The following is a 21,319-nucleotide window of genomic DNA, read 5'->3' on the forward strand; positions in this document are numbered from 1 at the left end:
ATGAATAGCAGAAATTCCAGATATGTCAGGGATTGTTTCATTTTTAATCGGAGGGTCAGCAGGGTTAGTTCAAGAAGCCGGCTTTAAGAACTAAACAGAGCTTTGAAACCAAATATTTTAGCAATTTAGCGGAAGGCTTGGAGCATAAGTGTGTGAAGTTTGCACTAAATAAAATGTAGAAATGCATCACATTTATGTGGACTTACAGACACGCATGATGACAAAGTGAGACTTATTAATATATATAATGGGTGTGACACAGATTACTTCTATAAAAATAAAGCTTCAATTTAATAAAAATTAATAATACTTTTATGTGAAAGTCATGTTTGTTTCTAGACAAGATTTGTAATTTATACATAAACTCTATCCAAGTTGCTGATCAGCTCTTTTAGCTGGTAATAACTGAAATATTCTAAGAATTTTTAAAGCTTCACTGTTACTCAGATATATGTAGTTCACCTAAAAAGTATGTATAATTGTTTATTTTGCATGGGTTCTAGAAGAGGTGTAGGCCAACGGCAAATGAAAAATATTGTCACAATGTGGTTGTTGCCATTATTACCATAAAAATGGTTTGTGCTAAGCAAGATTTATCACAAAAAAATCATTGACCGTTAGCATAATTACAGATAGTTTGCCATCAAACTTTATTTTCTGGTGTATACTATCAAGAAATTTAAATTTAAGATAGTAAAGTAAAAACTTTGCTTTAGTTGATTTTTTTAACTATAGTGTTCGTCATTTAATTACCTGCTTTTTTGACATTTTTCAACTCTCTCCATCGTATTCTTCCACATGGCTTAAATGATCTGCTTTATATTTTTCATTAATTCGTGTTGTTGCAAAATGTTCAAACAACAAAAATCAAAATTATTGCAAATACAGTCAAAATGAGGCCAACATAATTATTCTTATATAGATAGAATCATTACTTTGTATGTGATTGTATCACAGACTGTAGAATGACATGAAGGATTATGTATATCAGCTCACTACTAGCTTTAGAAATTGAACTCACAAACATGTTGATTCACTGAGAGAGATTGAGGGTAAAAACAAGCTTTATAAGGATTTAAAACTGTGTCTTTTGATGTAGTTGCCTACTTTTGCTGATAATATAAAGAAGACAACTTTCATGATTATAGCATTGGTGTAGTTGTGCTGTCATAATAACGTGAGTGCACAACTCCCCTTTGGGTTGCCACAATTTGGCTTCAATAGTAAGCTTTTTTAGACCGATACAAATAAAGATTGCAACTGCCTCAACACTTGTATTATTAAAGTATGCAACTAAACTCAGCAATTCAGGAATTTACAGACATGACTTGGAATTGGAAATTTACATTTTTGTCAGGCTTTTGTAAAGTCTTCACAATAAGCTAATTAGCTTAACTTGAGCATTTCTAGCGAGTTTTGTTGAAATTGGAAATTTACATATTTCGTTTTTGTCAGACTGGTAAAGTCTTCACAATAAGTTAATGAGCTTAATTTGAGCGTATCTAGCGAGTTTGGTTGAAATTGGAAATTTACATACTTCGTTTTTTATCAGACTTTTGTAAAATCTTCACAATAAGCTAATTAGCTTAATTTGAGCATTTCTAGCGAGTTTGGTTAAAATTGGAAATTTACATTTTTCATTTTTGCTAAACTGAGCAGTATTTTAGCACTGTAAAAACTTTTACAAAGATAACAGAATAATGCTAATGTAATGATATGGATATTTCTTACTTGAGCAAATAAAAAACTATTTGGTAATTAATAAATTAAATTATAAAACGTAGTTGATTTAGGCTTGTCTGTTTAAGATTTGAACAGCCTTGCTTGTATTATCCTTTCTTTGATATTTCTTAGTTTACATGTGCTCATATGATACCAATGACCAGTGCTACAGGTTTCAATTCATAGGAGTCTGAAAGCTTCCAGCTTTGTCCATATCCTGCTAAAACTAAAACTCAAATCAGAGCTTGTAAGTCGGGTCGGACATATGGTTTATCTGTTATTCTATCCACAATTGTGATGACTTTGGTTGTACTTCGTGAAGAATCTTTGACTTTAGAGAAACGTCAGACCTTGAAAAGTTATGTACTGTCAACATAGAACATTAAAACTCGGCAGACTTAGTCTACTAATCCTTCCTAAGGAATGACTGCATAAAACATTGTTAAAAGTAAAAACTTCTTGCATTACTGTCAAAATGCTTTTTATGATGAATTTTATATAAGTATATAATAGTCTATAGAAACATCACTTACTAAATCCTTACACAAATGTTATTTTTAAAGTCTATAATAGTCTATAGTCACATCACTAAGTCCTTATATCAATGTTAATATTAAAGTCTATAATAGTCTATAGTCACATCACTTACTAAGTCTTTATATAAATGTTATTATTAAAGTCTATAATAGTCTATAGACACATCACTTACTAAGTCTTCATATAAATGTTATTATTAAAGTCTATAATAGTTTATAGTCACATCACTTACTAAGTCCTTACATCAATGTTATTATTGAAGTCTATAATATCTATAGTCACATTACTTACTAAGTCCTTATATCAATGTTATAGTTGAAGTCTATAATAGTCAATAGTCACACCACCTACTAACTCCTTATATTCATGTTATTATTAAAGTCTATAATAGTCTATAATCCCATCACTTACTAACTCCTTATACCAATGCTATTATTAAAGTATATAATAACCTATAATTACATCACTTACTAAATCCTTACACAAATGTTATTTTTAAAGTCTATAATAGTCTATAGTCCCATCACTTACTAAGTCTTTATATAAATGTTATTATTAATGTCTATAATAGTCTATAGTTACCTGACTTACTAAGTCCTTATATCAATGCTATTATTAAAGTATATAATAATCTATAATCACATCACTTACTAAATTCTTATATCAATGTTATTATTAAAGTCTATAATAGTCTATAGTCACATCACTTACTAAGTCCTCATATCAATGTTATTATTAAAGTCTATAATAGTCTATAGTCACATCACTTAGTAAGTCATTATATAAATGTTATTGTTAATGTCTATAACAGTCTATACTCACATCATTTACTAAGTCTGGATACAAAGCTATGTGAATGCCGGAATTCCGGCCGATGGAGATTCTGACACTCCCTATGCAATGCCTGAAAACTGACAGTTGGGGTTCAAACTTCAAAGGGTTAAGGCTGCGAGCATGAATGTCGGTCATTAGAAAATAGTAAAAATTAACAAATAATTTGGATAGAATTATAATTGTATTGTAAACTTTAGAATATTTCCGATGTTTGGAAATTTTAGACATAAATTCCGTATCAACAAACCTGATACCCGAAAAAAACCCGTTGGCCAAAAAGTACTCGTGCCAAGCTTTACCATCTACCTGATACTCAAAAGGTTTGAATGTAAGAGGCCGAGTCTAAACTCATTTGCCAAGAAATACTCGTGCCCAGCACTAGTCTATAGTCACATCACTTACTAAGTCCTTATATCAATGTTATTTTTGAAAACTGAGATGCATTAGTTATGAGATGTTTTGAAAAGGTATACTGAGGAATGACATTGTCTGAAAACCTTGTTCATAAAGCAATAGCGGTATCATGGCTGTAAGGCTCATACTGTTTCAATGCTCATTAATAATCTAATATAATAGCTCCTTTTGTACTGATATTATTGACATATTTAGCCTGAATTCATCAGTCTTTTGTAATTTATTAAATGTTAATAGTTTGGCAGAACATTGATTAAGTTTGACTGAAGAATGATATCAACTGTAAACTATCTCACCGATACATATTCGTTAGGATAATAGCATTTATTGTGCTATTGTTATTCACATGATTGATTTATGTAGTTTTTGATTCTTTTGTTATTGTGCACGAAACAATAACATGTGTTTTAGCCATTCAAAATCAAAAATTTGTATACCGAAATTAAATTTTAGCAGTTGGTGTAAAATCATTACCGCAAAATAGTGAAAATGCCGATACGCTATTTGTCAAAATCCCTTTCACAATGCCTAAAAGAAATATGATGCTAGCTCACTACCTAAGTTTTAAGTTATAGTGAAAACGAAACTGAAAACAGATATATGATAAAATTTTAGTCAATGACAAACGTAAAGTTTAGTAAACTACATACTACAACTTAGTTTTAAGGATGTGTTTAGTAAGTTAAATTCATTGAAATTAGACTCAATTTTTATGTTGTACGTCTGTCTCAAAAGCAAGAGCCCTTACGATACATACTGCACATAGTGCATTGTAGTGTTACATTCTATTGCCAATCATAGCCATTAAATACACTAAAGTTACTGTAGGTAGCTATAGTTACAAAGGTTAACATACTATTTTTTTACTAGTTTTTACATGCACGGTATGTATATGAAATTTTGATGATTTTTACAATGGGTTGTGTGCATTAGATAATTACAATGTGTTTTTATACCACTCTATGCAACATTTTTGCCTTATGATGCTAACAGTGAACCCAATTAAAATCATATCATTGTATACCAAATAGTTTTTCATTGTAGTCGTAGCAAAATAGACTTTATTTAGCCATTACTAGCTAATTATTCATATACTCCTTAATCAAGATGATCTCTCACGGAGGGTGGGACTGTCTAGCTTACCAGTATTGTACAACAGTAAATCACTAGAATTGACGAAAACAAATAGAGTACATAGCTATAAAATGCTCACAACAAAGGTTGTAATGTTAGTTTCAATCGAAGCAAGTCTAGAGAGAGGTAAGAGAAAGTTGTACTGACAAGGTGTGTTTTTCGTAACAGTGACTAATGATAGCTAATCAACAACATATTAACATCATATTATCTAGGTCAGGTAACTTTACCTCAAGCAGTAGTCTAATTTACCATGTATATAAACTCTACTGTATATAGTCTAGCAAAACTGTATAGATATGAACTTTATTATCAAAGGTCAATGTTTATTATTAAAGGTCAATTTTTTTATCAGAGGTCAATGTTTATTATTGGAGGTCAATGTTTATTATCAGAGGTCATTGTTTATTATCAGAGGTCAATGTTTTTATCAGAAGTCATTGCTTATTATCAGAGATCAATGTTTATTATCAGAGGTCAATGTCTATTATCAGAGGTCAATGTTTATTATAATTAGTCAATGTTTATTATCTGAGTTCAATTTTTATTATCAGAGGTCAGTGTTTATTATCAGAGGTCAAAATTTTTATCAGAGGACAATTTTTTTTATCAGAGGGCAATGTTTTTTATCAGACGGCAATGCTTATTATCAGAGGTCAATTTTTATTATCAGAGGTCAATGTTTATTATCAGAGGTCAATGTTTATTATCAGAGGTCAATACGGTTTAGGGTAAATTAGTCCATGAGACAAAGAATAAGGGATAATAAAGTAAATTACGTGTATTGAAAGAAAAAGCTTTTATTGCATAACTTGGATGTATACAGTGTATACAGTAAGAGCAACGAATTGTAGGAGCTTTTGTAGACTTGTGGTTAGATAATTGAATTACAAACCTGCAGTTGGTAACTTTGAGAGTTCAAGTCCAGCAGAATGAGAAATTTTAATTCCAAGATTTTAGTAGCTGTAGCTGAACATATTGAACTACACACAAACTTTGAAATTTATATATATAGTTTATAATTTTTTATCTTTCACATGTTTTTATTCAGGTTTTAGCTTCAACAGAGATAGTTGTGAATTCACAGCAGATTCGAGGGTCACAGAAGAACTGTACGATCTACAAAGATGCTCGTATAGGTGTGGCATTCTTACCATGTAGACATACTGGTAAGAGATTATCTTTACTTGTATGAGTCTGGTACTGAATGTGCACTGTATGTTAAAGTCTTTGTGAGTTTGTCATCATAAAACAGTCCATCCATGCCTTAACTTAATTCCTTTATTCCTTTGTTATATTATCATCCTAGCAAACATAATGAGAATTGAATATTATAGTATATGAGCATATTGGAGACATAGCGCAATCAATGTCACTGTTTTCATTTGTAAGCTGATATGATGAGACCTGCCAGTCATTATATCTGAGACGAAACTTTGTCTCGCTATCAACCGGTTTAGTTAAACCATCATGGCATGTGCATAGTGGTATGGGGGCAGCTGTGGTTTAACAAGCTGGCATATAATCAGTAGGTCAGCAGTTCAAATCCCAGAAGGATCATTGGTTGTGTTACCAAGGGCATTCAGCCACAATGGCTCCTTTTTAAAATCTCACGAACAATTGGGCAACAATATAATCGGTACCAGAATATACCATTCCCAGTGGCGTGCTTTTCCAGGAAGGAGTGGTATGAGCGCCTTTTCTAGTATAGTAATAGCGGTTTTTGTGTTGGAGGATGGAATAAAAAAATGCTTTTAACAAACCTTCAAATTACAACACTCAACTCATTAGACCAATGAGCTAACACTTGCACAAGTTGGCTGCCTACCAACATTGCAGAATATTTGTATGAATAGTTATTCTCTGTGCTAATAAAGCACAGAGTATCTGATGATCTCTCACAGTTCACTAGACTGCCAGGGTACTAGGTTTTTATTATCACTACTCTGCTTTTATTCTAATTGCTTTTGTGGAAGTTCTTTGAGATAACTTATTATTAGTTATGCCAATAGTTCCTACCACTTTTATTATTGTTGTTATTATTGTTGGTACGACTCTTTATCAATCTTGATTTCTTCAAGTTCTAAAGAACTTAAGTTAATCATTTTCTGCTGTCAATCATTGCAGGTACTTCCATTTATCCTACAAACCTTTAATAGTGTCTACCAAACTTTTCAAAATATCTTATAGACAACAATTGTAAGTCTTATTTATGAAGGTGCTAAAAATACTAACATGGTATAATTTTTTTTAATGCTTTTCGTATAATCTTACAAATAGTATTTCGCAGACAGCAGTCAAAATCAAAAGTCGGTATGATGAGACAAAAAAAGCAAATCTAAATTTGGGTTTTATATTAATCAAGTCATAAAACAAAAGCAAGTACAATGGCAGTCTACTGCGCTGTTAGAGATCATCAGGTGTGCAGATGAATACCTATCAGATAATAAGTAGTTGTATAACGTATAGAGATATCTCTATTATATATACTAGTACCCTGGTAGTCTAGTGTGCTGTGAGGGATTGTGATGAGTGCTGATAAAGTACAGAGCATAAGTAGCTGTATAACATATAGAGGTATCTCTATTATATATACTAGTACCCTGGTAGTCTAGTGTGCTGTGAGAGATTGTCAGGTGTGCTGATAAAGTACAGAGAATAAGTAGCTGTATAACATATAGAGGTATCTCTATTATATATACATGTACTAGTACCCTGATAGTCTAGTGTGCTGTGAGAGATTGTCATGTGTGTTGATAAAGTACAGATAATAAGTAGTTGTATAACATATAGAGGTATCTCTATTATATACATACTAGTACCCTGGTAGTCTAGTGTGCTGTGAGAGATTGTCATGTGTGTTGATAAAGTACAGATAATAAGTGGTTGTATAACATATAGAGGTATCTCTATTATATATATACTAGTGCCCTGGTAGTCTAGTGTGCTGTGAGAGATTGTCATATGTGTTGATAAAGTACAGATAATAAGTGGTTGTATAACATATAGAGATATCTCTATTATATATACTAGTACCCTGGTAGTCTAGTGTGCTGTGAGAGATTGTCATGTGTGTTGATAAAGTACAGATAATAAGTAGTTGTATAACATATAGGGGTATCTTTATTATATATACTAGTACCCTGGTAGTCTAGTGTGCTGTGAGAGATTGTCATGTGTGTTGATAATGTACAGAGAATAAGTAGCTGTATAACATATAGAGGTATCTCTATTATATATACTAGTACCCTGGTAGTCTAGTGTGCTGTGAGAGATTGTCATGTGTGTTGATAAAGTACAGATAATAAGTAGTTGTATAACATATAGAGGTATCTCTATTATATATACTAGTACCCTGGTAGTCTAGTGTGCTGTGAGAGATTGTCATGTGTGTTGATAAAGTACAGATAATAAGTAGTTGTATAACATATAGGGGTATCTTTATTATATATACTAGTACCCTGGTAGTCTAGTGTGCTGTGAGAGATTGTCATGTGTGTTGATAATGTACAGAGAATAAGTAGTTGTATAACATATAGAGGTATCTCTATTATATATACTAGTACCCTGGTAGTCTAGTGTGCTGTGAGAGATTGTCATGTGTGTTGATAATGTACAGAGAATAAGTAGTTGTATAACATATAGAGTACCTCTATTATACATATTAGTACCCTGGTAGTCTAGTCTGTTGTGAGAGACTGTTATGTGTCCTTATAAAGAACAGAGAATAAGTAGCTGTATAACATATAGAGGTATCTCTGTTATATATACTAGTACCCTGGTAGTCTAGTGTGCTGTGAGAGACTGTCATGTGTGCTTTTAAAGAACAGAAGATAAGTAGTTGTAAAACATATAAAGGTATCTCTATTATATATATTAGTACCCTGGTAGTCTAGTGTGCTGTGAAAGATTGTCATGTGTGCTAATAAAGTACAGAGAACAAGTAGTTGTATAACATATAGAGTATCTCTATTATATATATTAGTACCCTGGTAGTCTAGTGTGCAGCGATAGATTGTCATGTGTGCTGATAAAGTACAGAGCATAAGTAGCTGTATAACATATAGAGGTATCTCTATTATATATACTAGTACCTGGTAGTCTAGTGTGCTGTGAGAGATTGTCATGTCTGCTGATAAAGTACAGAGAATAAGTAGCTGTATAACGTATAGAGGTATCTTTTTTATATATACTAGTACCCTGGTAGTCTAGTGTGCTGTGAGAGATTGTGATGAGTGCTGATAAAGTACAGATAATAAGTAGCTGTATGACGTATAGAGGTATCTCTATTATATATACTAGTACCCTGATAGTTTAGTGTGCTGTGAGATATTGTCATGTGGGCTGATGACATGCAGACAACAGGTAGCTGCACAATACTTTAAAAACAGGAAGGAGTATGATTAGCCAAGGCAATAGAGGCAGGATGGCTATAATGAATTTCATTAGTTCAAACCCTGCACGTAACAATCTTTAATCCTGACATCTAAATATGGCTCAGATGAACAGAAATGGTTGGCTCTTGTTGAATTTTGATGTTAAACACCATTGTAATCTTTGTGTACTAGTCGCTTTCATGAAGATACTAAAATATTTCTTTTTAAACCTAGAGGAAGCAACTCTAAATTTCCAGTCTTTAAAAATTAAGAAGGTAACTTTAATAAAATTTGTTCATTATGCATTCAATGAGTTTTAATGTAGCGTGAGTCTTGATTGTGTTGAGTGTTGCTTCTATAGATACCATAAATGCTATTAGACATTAATTACAGTGCAGACATTATTAGCTTTAAAAATAAACATGTTCACACTGTGTGTAGCTGGTGATTTTCATAATATACAATGCACTGTAAAAATTATTATCCAGCATTGCGTATAAAGGCAACCATATTTCTTAACATTATAAGACTCAAGCTATTATATACAAAAATGACCTCTTTCCAAATAAACACATAAACTAACATATTTTGATCAATTCTTTAAATATCTAAGAAGTGATCTAGTAAATACTGTGAGGAAAGAAGTGAGTGACGTGAAAAACAGTGAATAAAGCTTGAAAATTGCATAGTTAGCAGTGAAGTTCAAAATAAAATGGACCTTTCTGTTGGAAAAATAAAATTCTCATTGATCACACTGTTACTCATTTTGGCTTCAGTCAATAGCCATAAATTATATATTAAACTAATCCTTATTTCGTCCTTATTTCAAATATGCAAGCCAAACAGCTATAAAAAAAAACTTTTTTGCATGACTTTGAAAAATTGTTTAAAAATTAATTTTTATTTGTTTGTTTCAAAGTGTACACATGTATATGACATGAAATAAACTAATATAAATGTATGTGGTTTGATCATATCTGTACATATTGTTATCCTCCATCATTAAAAATGAAATGTTAAGAATTTAGGCTACATTAAATCATTCACAAAAATAATTTTATAGCTGTTTGGATTGCATATTTTACATTAAGAAAAAATGACGATTAATGTTTTACATAATTTATGGCTATTGACTGAATACACCGTGAGGAAAATGTTGTGAATGAGAATTTGAGTTATCCAGCTAAGGGGTTCAGCTTATTACGCACACCACTGTAAGTTAGTCTAAATCTATATATTTATCTCCATATTTACCCACGCACCATCGATTTCCTTCTTTGAGAAAAGTACTCCTCCATTTACATGTTTTTAGTGTAATGGTAATGATGTGACCATAAAAACCTTTTTATTCATTAATTTATTACTTTTACATTTAGCTTTTACATAACATTTTACAAATTTTTAATAACTGGACATACAACCACAGACAAACACTTCATTTTGTGTATAAAGATACAAAATCTTCATATAGGTTTACCATTAGCATGGATCAAAGTTTTTGCAGATTTTTATGGCTTGAGGTTCACAGTCATAACTGACCCATGATGACCTCAGATAAAATCATACAGATATAATAAAGTTACTGTTCTAGGAAAAAGTTTTAGGAATATAGCCCGTTAGCTAGTATTCATTTAATGTTCTTACAATGATATAATGTGTATTTTCATTACTGTAGAGTGATCAGCGATGGGAGATGTTTTAATTTCAAATGCGAGTTATGCCAGTGAGCGTCAGCGGCTGAAAACTTTTGCCAATTCTGGTCGTGATTCTGAAATACCAGCCATACGATATAGCAGTGCAGGATTTGCTCTAGCAGCCATCGAGGGATCACAGATATACCACTGCCATTTTTGCCATCTGGAAGTGAAGAATCTGCACTCTACCCATGATCCTTTGGCTTGGCATCGACTGTATTCAAAAAGCTGCCCATTTATAAAAAATCACTCGCAGACAAACCGACAAGATATTGGAATTCCATTTCCTGAAAATTCATTGTCTACTGTTGGGTCTGGGAAAGGCACAGATGCTGAGGAGTTTCCTACCAGTTCAGAAGAATTGAATAAAATGTATCGCACACAATACCAGCTCAGGTACATTTATCTCACTTGTGTAACTTCATGACATCAAGGCTGTCTGCTAGTTTCTGCAGCAGTCTGCTAGTTTCTGCAGCAGTCTGCAGGGATTTCTACTGTCAATCACGTTTCACTAATTATAATGTAGACAGCACAAGTAGGTTCTGTGCAACAGTCTACCTTAGAAATACTGATCTTATTTAAGGAAAAAGCAATAAAAATGGTTCCATGTGTTGTATTTACTGAATAATCATTTTGCCACATGACTCTGTAAACATGTTGATTATAGTTTGCAATCAGCATTGATAATGGTCACTACTCAAGGAGTTTATTATGCCAAGTTGTCAATAACATTTCACAAACTAGTCCAACATTGCTCGACTTTTAAGTTCACGATTACTAAGAACAGCCATTTATTTTATGTTCTTAAATGTGATGATGCAATATTCATATCTATATCAAGGCCCACGTTATCTTCTAATATTTTATAATGTGTTATATTGATTTAGTAAAGACCAATCTACCACATGGCAATTTAGAGTTAAGTAACATCTGTATAATTAAAGACTTGGAAATTAGCCATATTATTGTGAACTCTGATGATGTACCTGAGTGTTTAGCATCAAGACAATCCTTACTTACCAGGTCAAGCCTACCCAAGCAATCCATAGAAGACATCAGGAAGCCTTCTCCTAATATTGAGCAAACTCTCTCTGCATTCAATTATGAAACAGACAGAAGAAAGACATTCAATGTTTGGCTAAAATCAACAATTGTATCACCAAGAGAACTGGCAGCATCAGGGTTTATATACATCCATGGTAAGTACTTACTTTCACCTAGTCAAAGACTAATGACTGACTCATCAGGTTGTTTTGCTATTTGATATATGCTCATCTTTAATAATTAGTCAATAGAGTACTCAGGGTGTAAAAAGATAGAGATGATACATATAGAAAGTAAGTATTATACTTTAAGATTACCCTAGGACACTTTTATTTTGCTAGTATTTAGTTTTGTGAGTAGCACACAAAATAAAATTTTGCTGCAACCTAATTTCGCAGCTCTGATGAGTGCAAAAATATAGTGATGTGAAAATAAATGCAGTGGAACAAACAGATTAGATTCCTCAGATCCAGTTCGCTTGTAAGAAAAACTTTTCAATTTGGGAACAGTTTGTATTTGTAAACCGCAGGTAGAAATGTGTGGGTGAGATCGATAATTAAATTTGATGGCTTGCTGCCATTTGTTTCTTGGACTATCAATGATGTCTAGGTCCCTCCCACCGTGGCTTTCACATGTCTTTCACACACGAGTTCCAAGAAGAAAAATAGATAACAACCAACTTCACAACCAGAACTGTATAACATGGTTGGACCTAGTGAGGGTTTTTATTGTTTTGGTTGGTAATAAAATCCATCACTACAATAATTATTATTCAATTTTATGACTTTACCTACCAGACTTTCATCCTCATCGGTTACAAATTCAGTGACTATAATGATAACATCATCTTCTTGATTTGTCTTGGCCTTTCCATAAAAACTCGTTATCTCAATTTGCTTTGCCATGCTGTTCATTCGGTGTATTAGCTATGACGAATTTACCAGAAATTTCTCAATGAGACCAACCACACTCGAAAATTACCTGCATTTCTAATATGACGATTTTATTGTGGACATCAATGAACAAAGCTATTTAATTTCCCGTTTCCGTTCGTTCATGATGATAGTTTAGTTTCGCTCATGAAATATTCGCTAGAGGATGACTCCGCGAAAATGCGAAAGTTAGATGACGCAAATACTTAAGTGTCCTAGGGTAGCTATGACTGTTACCTAAGCTGCGGACAAAGATCACACAAGTCCAATGAAATTTATATTATAAATAATTTGCTATAAGCCATTATCCTTTTTAAGGGAACATTTCTAATGTTAGTTCTATCACTGTTAATTACATTTGTTCTAGAGAGTTGTCTCATCTTGTAGGCACTGATGATACTGTTGAGTGTTTCTACTGCAAACTGAAAATCAGTGACTGGACTAACAGCATGGTACCCGATGTGGTTCATCGCAAGAGATCAATGCACTGTCAGTTTATCAAGGGTGGGTTATCGAACCTTCGTATGCTGCCTTGAGCTTTTCTATTTTTTTAACTAAATAGATGTTCAACTATCGCTAGATGTGAACTGAAATATTGAAAGCTTGTTAGAGATGATAACACATAAAACCTTTAAGGTGTTCTAAGTTGAATCCTTAATCAGGCTGATCAGTAAAAAAGTGGTTAGATATATCTTTATTATATTGCTAGGCTGTCCAATGCTCCTTAATGTAAAAGAGAGAAATTATTTGATCATTTTATAGGAAGATACATTGACACAACACACTTTTTTCATGCAGGTGGGAAAACTGTGAGAAATATACCTGATGTACTTGCTGATATCTTCAATGATGATGCACTTCCTTTACCATCAACTGAGACAGAATTGGGATTCATCACCGAGTCTACGAAACACCCTGAGTTTGCTGTTGATTTGAGACGTAAAGATACGTTCCTCATGTGGCCTTCTGGTAATAGCAAGCTGGCTTCTGAGATGATTGAGCACCAACTGTTCTACCCAGGTACTTGGTCGAAGGGTTCTCAAGGATTTCGAGTTATTATGTACATTCTCACTCTTTCACATGATGTGCTTTTTAGCAAGTTGCGTGTGTAAATTGTTTAGAATTGCTTTCGCATTTATGCACCAACTCAAATTTTGAAAATTAAAGCGCAAAATGCAAGGAAAACAAATATGAAAACACAAAGCATAAAAATGGATCAGTTAAGTTAGTTAATAGTGAGTGATTTTCAAACTAGTTGAAGTAGGTGACACTGTATATTATAACTATCTGACAATGTCCTAGCTTCTGCATCTTCAAAGCTACCCTTGGTTTTATTTGTCTTTAGAAACATATATCCTTTTCTTTAATTACTTATTTTTTAATTTATATTGTTATATATTTTAGACAATGTGCTATTTAGTGTTACCCATAACTATCTGCAGTAATTATTATTTAGTCATCGTGCACTGCTTTGGGCTGTAGAACTATTCGAATGGAAAGGAATTGAAATGCATCCATAGGGTAATTGTATGTAGAGGTTTTGCTGTATGTTTTAATAACCTACTGTATATCATCAAATACTTACACAAGCTGATCCTAGGATAGAGAATTGTTCTACATACACTCAGTTTGTTTATATCAACCTGGTGACACCTGCCATCTACATGTCAGTCTTTTACATGTAGTTAGTACTAACTAGTAAGTAAAACTAGAGGAAATTACATCTATAAAATGCTTAGATTCATAGATACCATGTTTGTGTCTAACACGGATGACGCTTGTTTAAATTCTGCTAAGGAGAGAAAGCATTTTATAATACACTAAAATTTGTGGACATCTTCAAAGAGTCTAAACATTTCTATATTGATCAGTACCAGAAATAAGGCTAAATAATTTTTCTACATTACTTTGAGTGATAACTGCGACAATATTCATTGATAGCATACAACAATTTATAAAGTGTCTGTTGCTAATGGTGCTTGCCCGATAGTGTTGATTTTGGAGTTGTCATCCTGGGGTCTAGAGTCTCGCCAATTCTACTCCATGCAAGTTTGGGAGTAAATGATTCCAAGTGTGACTTCCCTTAGAAATTAATGTTATCCTCTCTCTATTATTGATTTTTGTCACTATATTTTAACCTATTCAGGACGAGGGGATGTTGTCTGCTGTTTCTCTTGTGGTGTTGAAATGGCTGACTGGGCACCAGCAGACAATGTTTGGAGGAGACACGCTAGGCAGTCACCAGAATGTCAGTCGGTTATACAAGAGAAAGGAGCGGATTGGATAGCAGCAACATTACAGGAGCATGGTCGATACGTGGAGCCAGAGAAGAAGACTGTCATCCATGTGAGTAGTTCCTTCTGTTGTTCAATCTTCTGAGACTCACACTTAAAATATTTTAGTATGTTTGTGACAGGCATGTCTTACATGTTCAGTAGATGAATATTTCTATTGTTATCTGGAACCATACTTCAAGTACTCATACTATTTACTAGCTAGTCTTTTCTAGAGTGCACTTATGTCTGTGCTATGATGATTGGATTCTAGAGTTTCTATGTAACACTTACATAGAACTCTTACAACCCTTACTCCTACTCATTCATAGAGTAAACTTATGTCTGTTTGGTGAGGGTTGCAATTTACAGTTTTTATATATCTGTTACTGACCAGCTACCTGCTGTTGCTGTGTAGATGTATACTGCAAAGAGTCAAAGTTCATCCATCGGCTAGTTTTAGTTAAATCTTGATCTAGACTGTGTAGCTTTTCATTTTGCGGGTGCATTCTCACCAGTTGACTATATATCTGCATAAGATCAGAAAGTTGGGAAAATCTTAACTATCAGAAACCTTGATGCTCCTAATGTCTATTTTTAGTCTTTGCATGTCTTCCAATGAACTTTAGCATCACTAATATAGTTATGTGTGTTCTTTATTTTTGTTCAAATATCTGGGTACACATTGCTAAGGAAGTGTAATCTATTATGTATTGCTAATGTTAGCAATATTCTATTATCATTGCATTAACTTGAAAGTCATCAAAGTTTAATGTTTATTAATTTTTTATTGTTGCTTTTTATAACGTTTACTTAAATACTACCAAACCAGCACATGCGCAAACATAAAGTTATGAAACATTCTAACTTTTCATTATTTTCACCTAAACTATATTATAGTCATTATCATTTCTACAGCGTATTGCATAAAATACAACAATGGAGAAAAATCATGTTTTTAGTTTTGACACAAATTTAACCATAAATAAGTTCCTGCTAATTATTATATAAAATTGTTAAAATTCTTGTCTAATCTTTTCCTACTCATAATTAGTAGTCATCAAATAATGGCAGATAAGGGGGATGCAAATCCAACTTTAGTTTACTGCTTACTGTTTTTCCTTTCTATATTGACCAAATAAATTATGCTAGACAAATTAATGTTGATTTACGATCGCCTTTACATACAAGCTTCTTAACGTATAACATAAAATGTGAGCAAATGTCGGTCTTAACAAATGTAGTAAGTTTTAAATAGGCCAAACAAATTTTCTGTAAATACTGGTAAATATTAACAACTTTAATATAAAATACAGAGAAACCTCGGTTCTCGAATGTTTCAGTTCTCGACCAACTCGGTTTTTAACCAAAAAGTTTAAGATTCGTTCGTCTCAGATTTCAAAAATTAACTTGGTTGTTGACCAAACCGGAGCATGCGCATTGGAATTGAATGTTCGGAATAGCTCTGGAAATAGCATGTTTATACGTTTAATGACATTGTTATAAGCCACTTTCGCAAAGTTCTCAAACAAAGAGAAAAGTTTTGCTTTATAAATTCTTTAAAAAAAGAAAACTGCCATTTAGGAGGCTGTCGCCTCTACCAAAAAGATTTTTTAGGGAGACAACTCCTCCAGTCGAGTTACCCTAAAATGTTTTGGAGGAAGATTGTCCTTTAAAGATGTGAAGTAAATGTACCCTTGCTGTTTTTATTTTCTTTTTCACTCGATTTTTGATGTAACTGATCTTTTGCGTTCAGTGCTGTTTCATTATCAATATTTGTGATTTTTGGTATTGTATCTTAACCTTTAATGTTTTCGATGTTTTAAGCGCAAAACATACTAAATGTTAATTTTTTCTTTTCTTTTTCATCATCATAGATGAAAAATCTTTTATTACAATTAAATATGATCTATACCTACCTGTTTTTATTCATGGTATGCAGTATACAGTACAGTTTCGGGTGTAAAATGTTAAACAAATACTTTACTGAGTTTGTTATTTTGACTTGAAACGGATTAAAATTTACATACATTAATTTTAATGGTAAAAATTGTTTCGGATCTCTAACAACTCGGTTTTGGATTTGCCTTCTGGAACGGAATATGTTCGAGAAACCATTTTCAACTGTATTCAAAAACAATGTATCAGTCAAGTGAATTTATACTCTATCTAGCACAAGTTGAAGTAAGTCACTCTGTGTTATTTATCACTTAACCTCAAATCCTACAGGAAAGTAAAAATAGAATTTCTTTCTTATCACTCCTTTATTAGTTTTTGCTCTTACAAATAATTTATATTTTTAGGTTTATTTTTAGATTTAGATTATGAAGCATATATCAGAAAAGCTCAACTTAGTATATCAATGTTGAATTGTATACTCATGTCAACTGTAAACGGTTAATATTTATTTAAACTAGATGTGTGCATACTATTGTCTTAACTATAATATTCTTTTGTGAAGTACTATTTGTAATTATGTTTACTTATTATGTTTACTTGAATGGACACCATTTGATAAACATAAATCTCTCATACTGTGGTTCTATTAGAATATTCTAGAATGGTTCACTGATTACTTCACCGATTAACCAATGACAACTACATGTATTCTGTCATTGCTATCATACACATTCAACGATTTTTCACTTTGTGAAATATCTGGCATCCATTTGGATCTCTTCTTTTCAGAGTGTTACAACAAGGATGCTACGTCCGAGAATGGACAATACAGCCACTCAGAATGTCCTTCAAATGATATCTCCAGACTATCCACGAGAGGAAGTGAGAAGTGCACTTATTCAAAACATTAAGGTACGATATGCCAAAGTCTTAAGGTGGATGGAATTTAGACCGTATTTATTAGCCCTTTTCTTATTTGACTTAGCTTTTATGAAGGACAATTATTCTAAACCTGCCCTGACTAAACTATGATTTAACTAAATGTGATTTTTCCTATAAAAGTAGTTTTGTAGTTTAGGGTAATATGCAAATAGCAAGTTGTGTGTAACTCTGGTTGCACATACAATAATCACTATTAACCTGCTTTTGCCGCATTGAAGCGGTTTATTATTGCCAATTGATCAATACCAAGTCATGATTGATTCTTGGGTATGTCATTTTTTTGTGGTATTCTTGCACGGTCGTTTGTTTAATATTTCAATGAAACCGATTTGCTGAGCATTAATGTGTGGCTATTACCGTAAAACCTCTAATTGAACGCCATGGCGCTCTATTTTGTAACCCTTTCTCTATAGTGGCTGTCAATTGGAGGGGGCAGTCAAATAAAGGCTAGCGGTGTATTTTTCGAATGGTTGCTCAGACTTTTCCGAAAAAGAATTTAGTCCTATCACAAGTGAAGCGAATTTACCTATATTTTGCTCTCTTTTTTGTGGAGCGATAATAAACCTTTACGATGCAAAAAATCTGCTAACTTACCTCCAACTCGCCAAAGGTCTCTAACTAAATATGTGTTAAAAAACCGAGAAATATCTCTACCAGTTGATATATAGTGCATGGAATTGACCTGCATTGATATTACAGCCTGTGTCTTTCTTTGCAGTTTGTGGGCGCTTTCAATTTTTAATTCATTCTAAACTTGAAAACATATTTTTATTTTATATTCATATTTACCAATGTTGCATATGAGCTCAATGTTGTATATTAATGCAATGAGTGCAAACTCATTGCACCCATTGCACCATTTGCATTGATATATTGGCAAGAGTTTGAAAGAGTAGTTACGAGCATCGATCCGTAATAATGCTATCAAAGAATATGCTATAAATTTGCAAATTTATGAATTATATAATGACAATCTTTCAAATGCTACAAATATATATTCATGAGCAAGTAGCATGTCTACTGTGTATTTTTGAAGTATGGTAGACCTGATTTCATGGATCGGGCATCAATCGTACGAGCCATGCTGAAGCGTAGAGAAGATACAAGGCAACTCGATGCAGTGCAGAGAGCTATGGCCAGTGAGCCTGCACCACCAGAGGTTGTAACTCCACCTCAGGGACCTGGAGATCAAGAGGAGGCGGCCACTCAGTCAACAGTCCAACCACCAGCAGCAACCGCTGAAGAACCAAGCACACCGCATGCCATGTCACCATTACCAGATGATGAGCCAATGAAGTCTGCTGAAGCTGAGGCACCTAGTGGTCCAGGAATGTCCGATAATGAACCAGAAACCCCTCAGGCTAGCACAATGGGTAAGGATTACAAAGATAGTTTTGTGCTACGATTAAACTTAATTCAGTTGTCTATTGTATTTCTTAAGTCTTTTTAATGTTGCAGATTTGGCAAGGACTTTGAAATCACAACTGACATGCAAAATCTGCATGGATGCTCCAGTTGGTACCATGTTCTTACCATGTGTGCATATGGGTAAGAATTCGCAACCATATTCAATTCTATTGTATGCAATTATTTGTGGGCTGGTGCATGTTACCCCTTGATCGTCATGAAGCAATCAAGTTTTACTTTGAGCTGGTAGTTCAATTTGTTCTTAGGTTGTTTTCTTATCGGATATACTCACACGTGAATATTGCTGTCTATTTGCATATTCTAGGCAACAGGATGAATATTTTGATTTCGATTAAAGGCTGACATAACATGACCACAAAAAACTGCTAAAATGTTGACCTTGCTGAGGTATTTTGTTAAAAATTAAGAGTTGTGTGCACCTGTGACATGACGACTTTTCCGTTAATTTCAATTGTTGGAATCATGATAAAAACAAAATCGAAATTAAGCATAATGTAAACATTATGTTTATTTTAATTAGCAGATAATTTGTTTTGTTTCAGTCTGCTGCCCATCCTGTGCTTCAGTCATGTTACAGTGCCCCCTATGCAGACAAGATGTTCGTGGATTTGCTAGGGTGTACCTGGATAAACCTTAACACTTACAATGGCTTTGCTGCTTCAGAGTGCCCTCAAACATGCTTTTTACTAATTATATCAATAAATAGTGTGTATCCTTGTTGTTATAGACTCAGTTTTGTAATTAGGATCGTTCACTGGAGGTGATTTTTAACTGTCATGTAATAATCAAGCTGGTTTATTATAATACCTATACACTCTATATCATCAGTACTGAGCCCTACAAATATGCCCTTACATTGAAGGAAACTTACAACTTTAAACTATTTTTAAGGGCTTTAGTTAGTAAAGGCAGCTTTGAATACCTTATCTGGTTTTCAATGAGTTACTGGCTGATATATGTCATTATTTTGGTTAAATCATTTCGCCTCATGGTTGATGCAAATCAATACACAGTTGATGTCTATTTGGGCATTATTTTATACAATAACTTGGCCTTGAGCTAGAACCTTGGCGCTGTGGCAGGGCTTGGTAGAGTTAGCTTACAAGTAACGCATGTAAACTAAGTCTAAAGTAGACTTAAGTCACATGTGTTGCATGTAGTCTGAGGCTATAACTAAGCTTAGCTAAAATTTCTGTGTGAACTTTTTATTTTGATCAAAGGCTAAATTTATAGGAAATGATATGATTGCAGTATTGCGGAAGTAGTGCAGTCAACATTTGAAACCTGATACTGTATTGCAAGCTGAATAATCCTTGGCAAGAACTAACTTGTGGCTAAGAGGCTGTATAATAGCTATGATTACACTTCCTGTGACGGAACATATTACTTATTCACCTCTTTATATTTCATATTGATACATCTATTGATACAGATAGTAGCACAACTGTATTTCTAATATGGTATTCACGTTGTCATTGACTACCCTTCAACTTCCTGCATGATAGGAACAAGCTAGTATTTATGATGCATACATATTGAACAGCTTCAGTGGGAGTATATAGTAACATGATGTCTGCTATTTAATACTATACATGTATTTTCAATAGCGAAACAAAAATAGCCATGTTGGTTTTTATAATAGGGTAGCTTTGTGTGTTTAGCAAACTCTCTTAGTATCAAAACTTGTAAACTTTGAATTTCTTTGTTCTACTCTGAGGCTCATTCAGTGTTTACTAAATTATATTAATTGTATCATCAGAGATACCTGTATTGCAGTCTATTTTATCTACTTTGTGATTTGTCTAACACGGTTTCATTGTAATTAATCATTGCTAATCAATTCAAAATCAATGCTAATTTGGACTTTTGTGTGAATAAACACTCAAATAAATACCATAAGTTCCATGCTGATTTATATCTAAAGTACTGTAGTATGCTCCAGTCAACTCACCTTACAAAATTGCTTCAGTCGACAATGGCCACAAGAGATGTATACTGTGTATATAATCCATGATAGTCGACCATAAAGCACTATCGCAGTTATACTCTAGATCTTTCCGTTATAAAATAAAGTGCATCTTATAAGATCT

At 33.1% G+C, this 21,319-nt stretch overlaps 1 protein-coding gene across 1 annotated transcript in view; it reads left to right on the forward strand.

The window, feature by feature from the left end:
* The window catches only part of LOC137406128 (baculoviral IAP repeat-containing protein 7-like), a 90,880-nt gene extending 71,014 nt beyond the window's left edge, over positions 1-19,866 (forward strand). The window contains exons 5-9 of the mRNA XM_068092659.1: positions 14,834-15,033; positions 17,649-17,771; positions 18,838-19,174; positions 19,260-19,349; positions 19,772-19,866. Coding sequence (XP_067948760.1) covers positions 14,834-15,033; positions 17,649-17,771; positions 18,838-19,174; positions 19,260-19,349; positions 19,772-19,866 — 845 coding nt within the window. The remainder of the gene's footprint in view (positions 1-14,833; positions 15,034-17,648; positions 17,772-18,837; positions 19,175-19,259; positions 19,350-19,771) is intronic.
* The last annotated feature ends 1,453 nt before the right edge of the window (positions 19,867-21,319 follow it).

Source organism: Watersipora subatra, chromosome 10, assembly GCF_963576615.1.
Source record: "Watersipora subatra chromosome 10, tzWatSuba1.1, whole genome shotgun sequence".
Lineage (NCBI taxonomy): Eukaryota > Metazoa > Bryozoa > Gymnolaemata > Cheilostomatida > Watersiporidae > Watersipora > Watersipora subatra.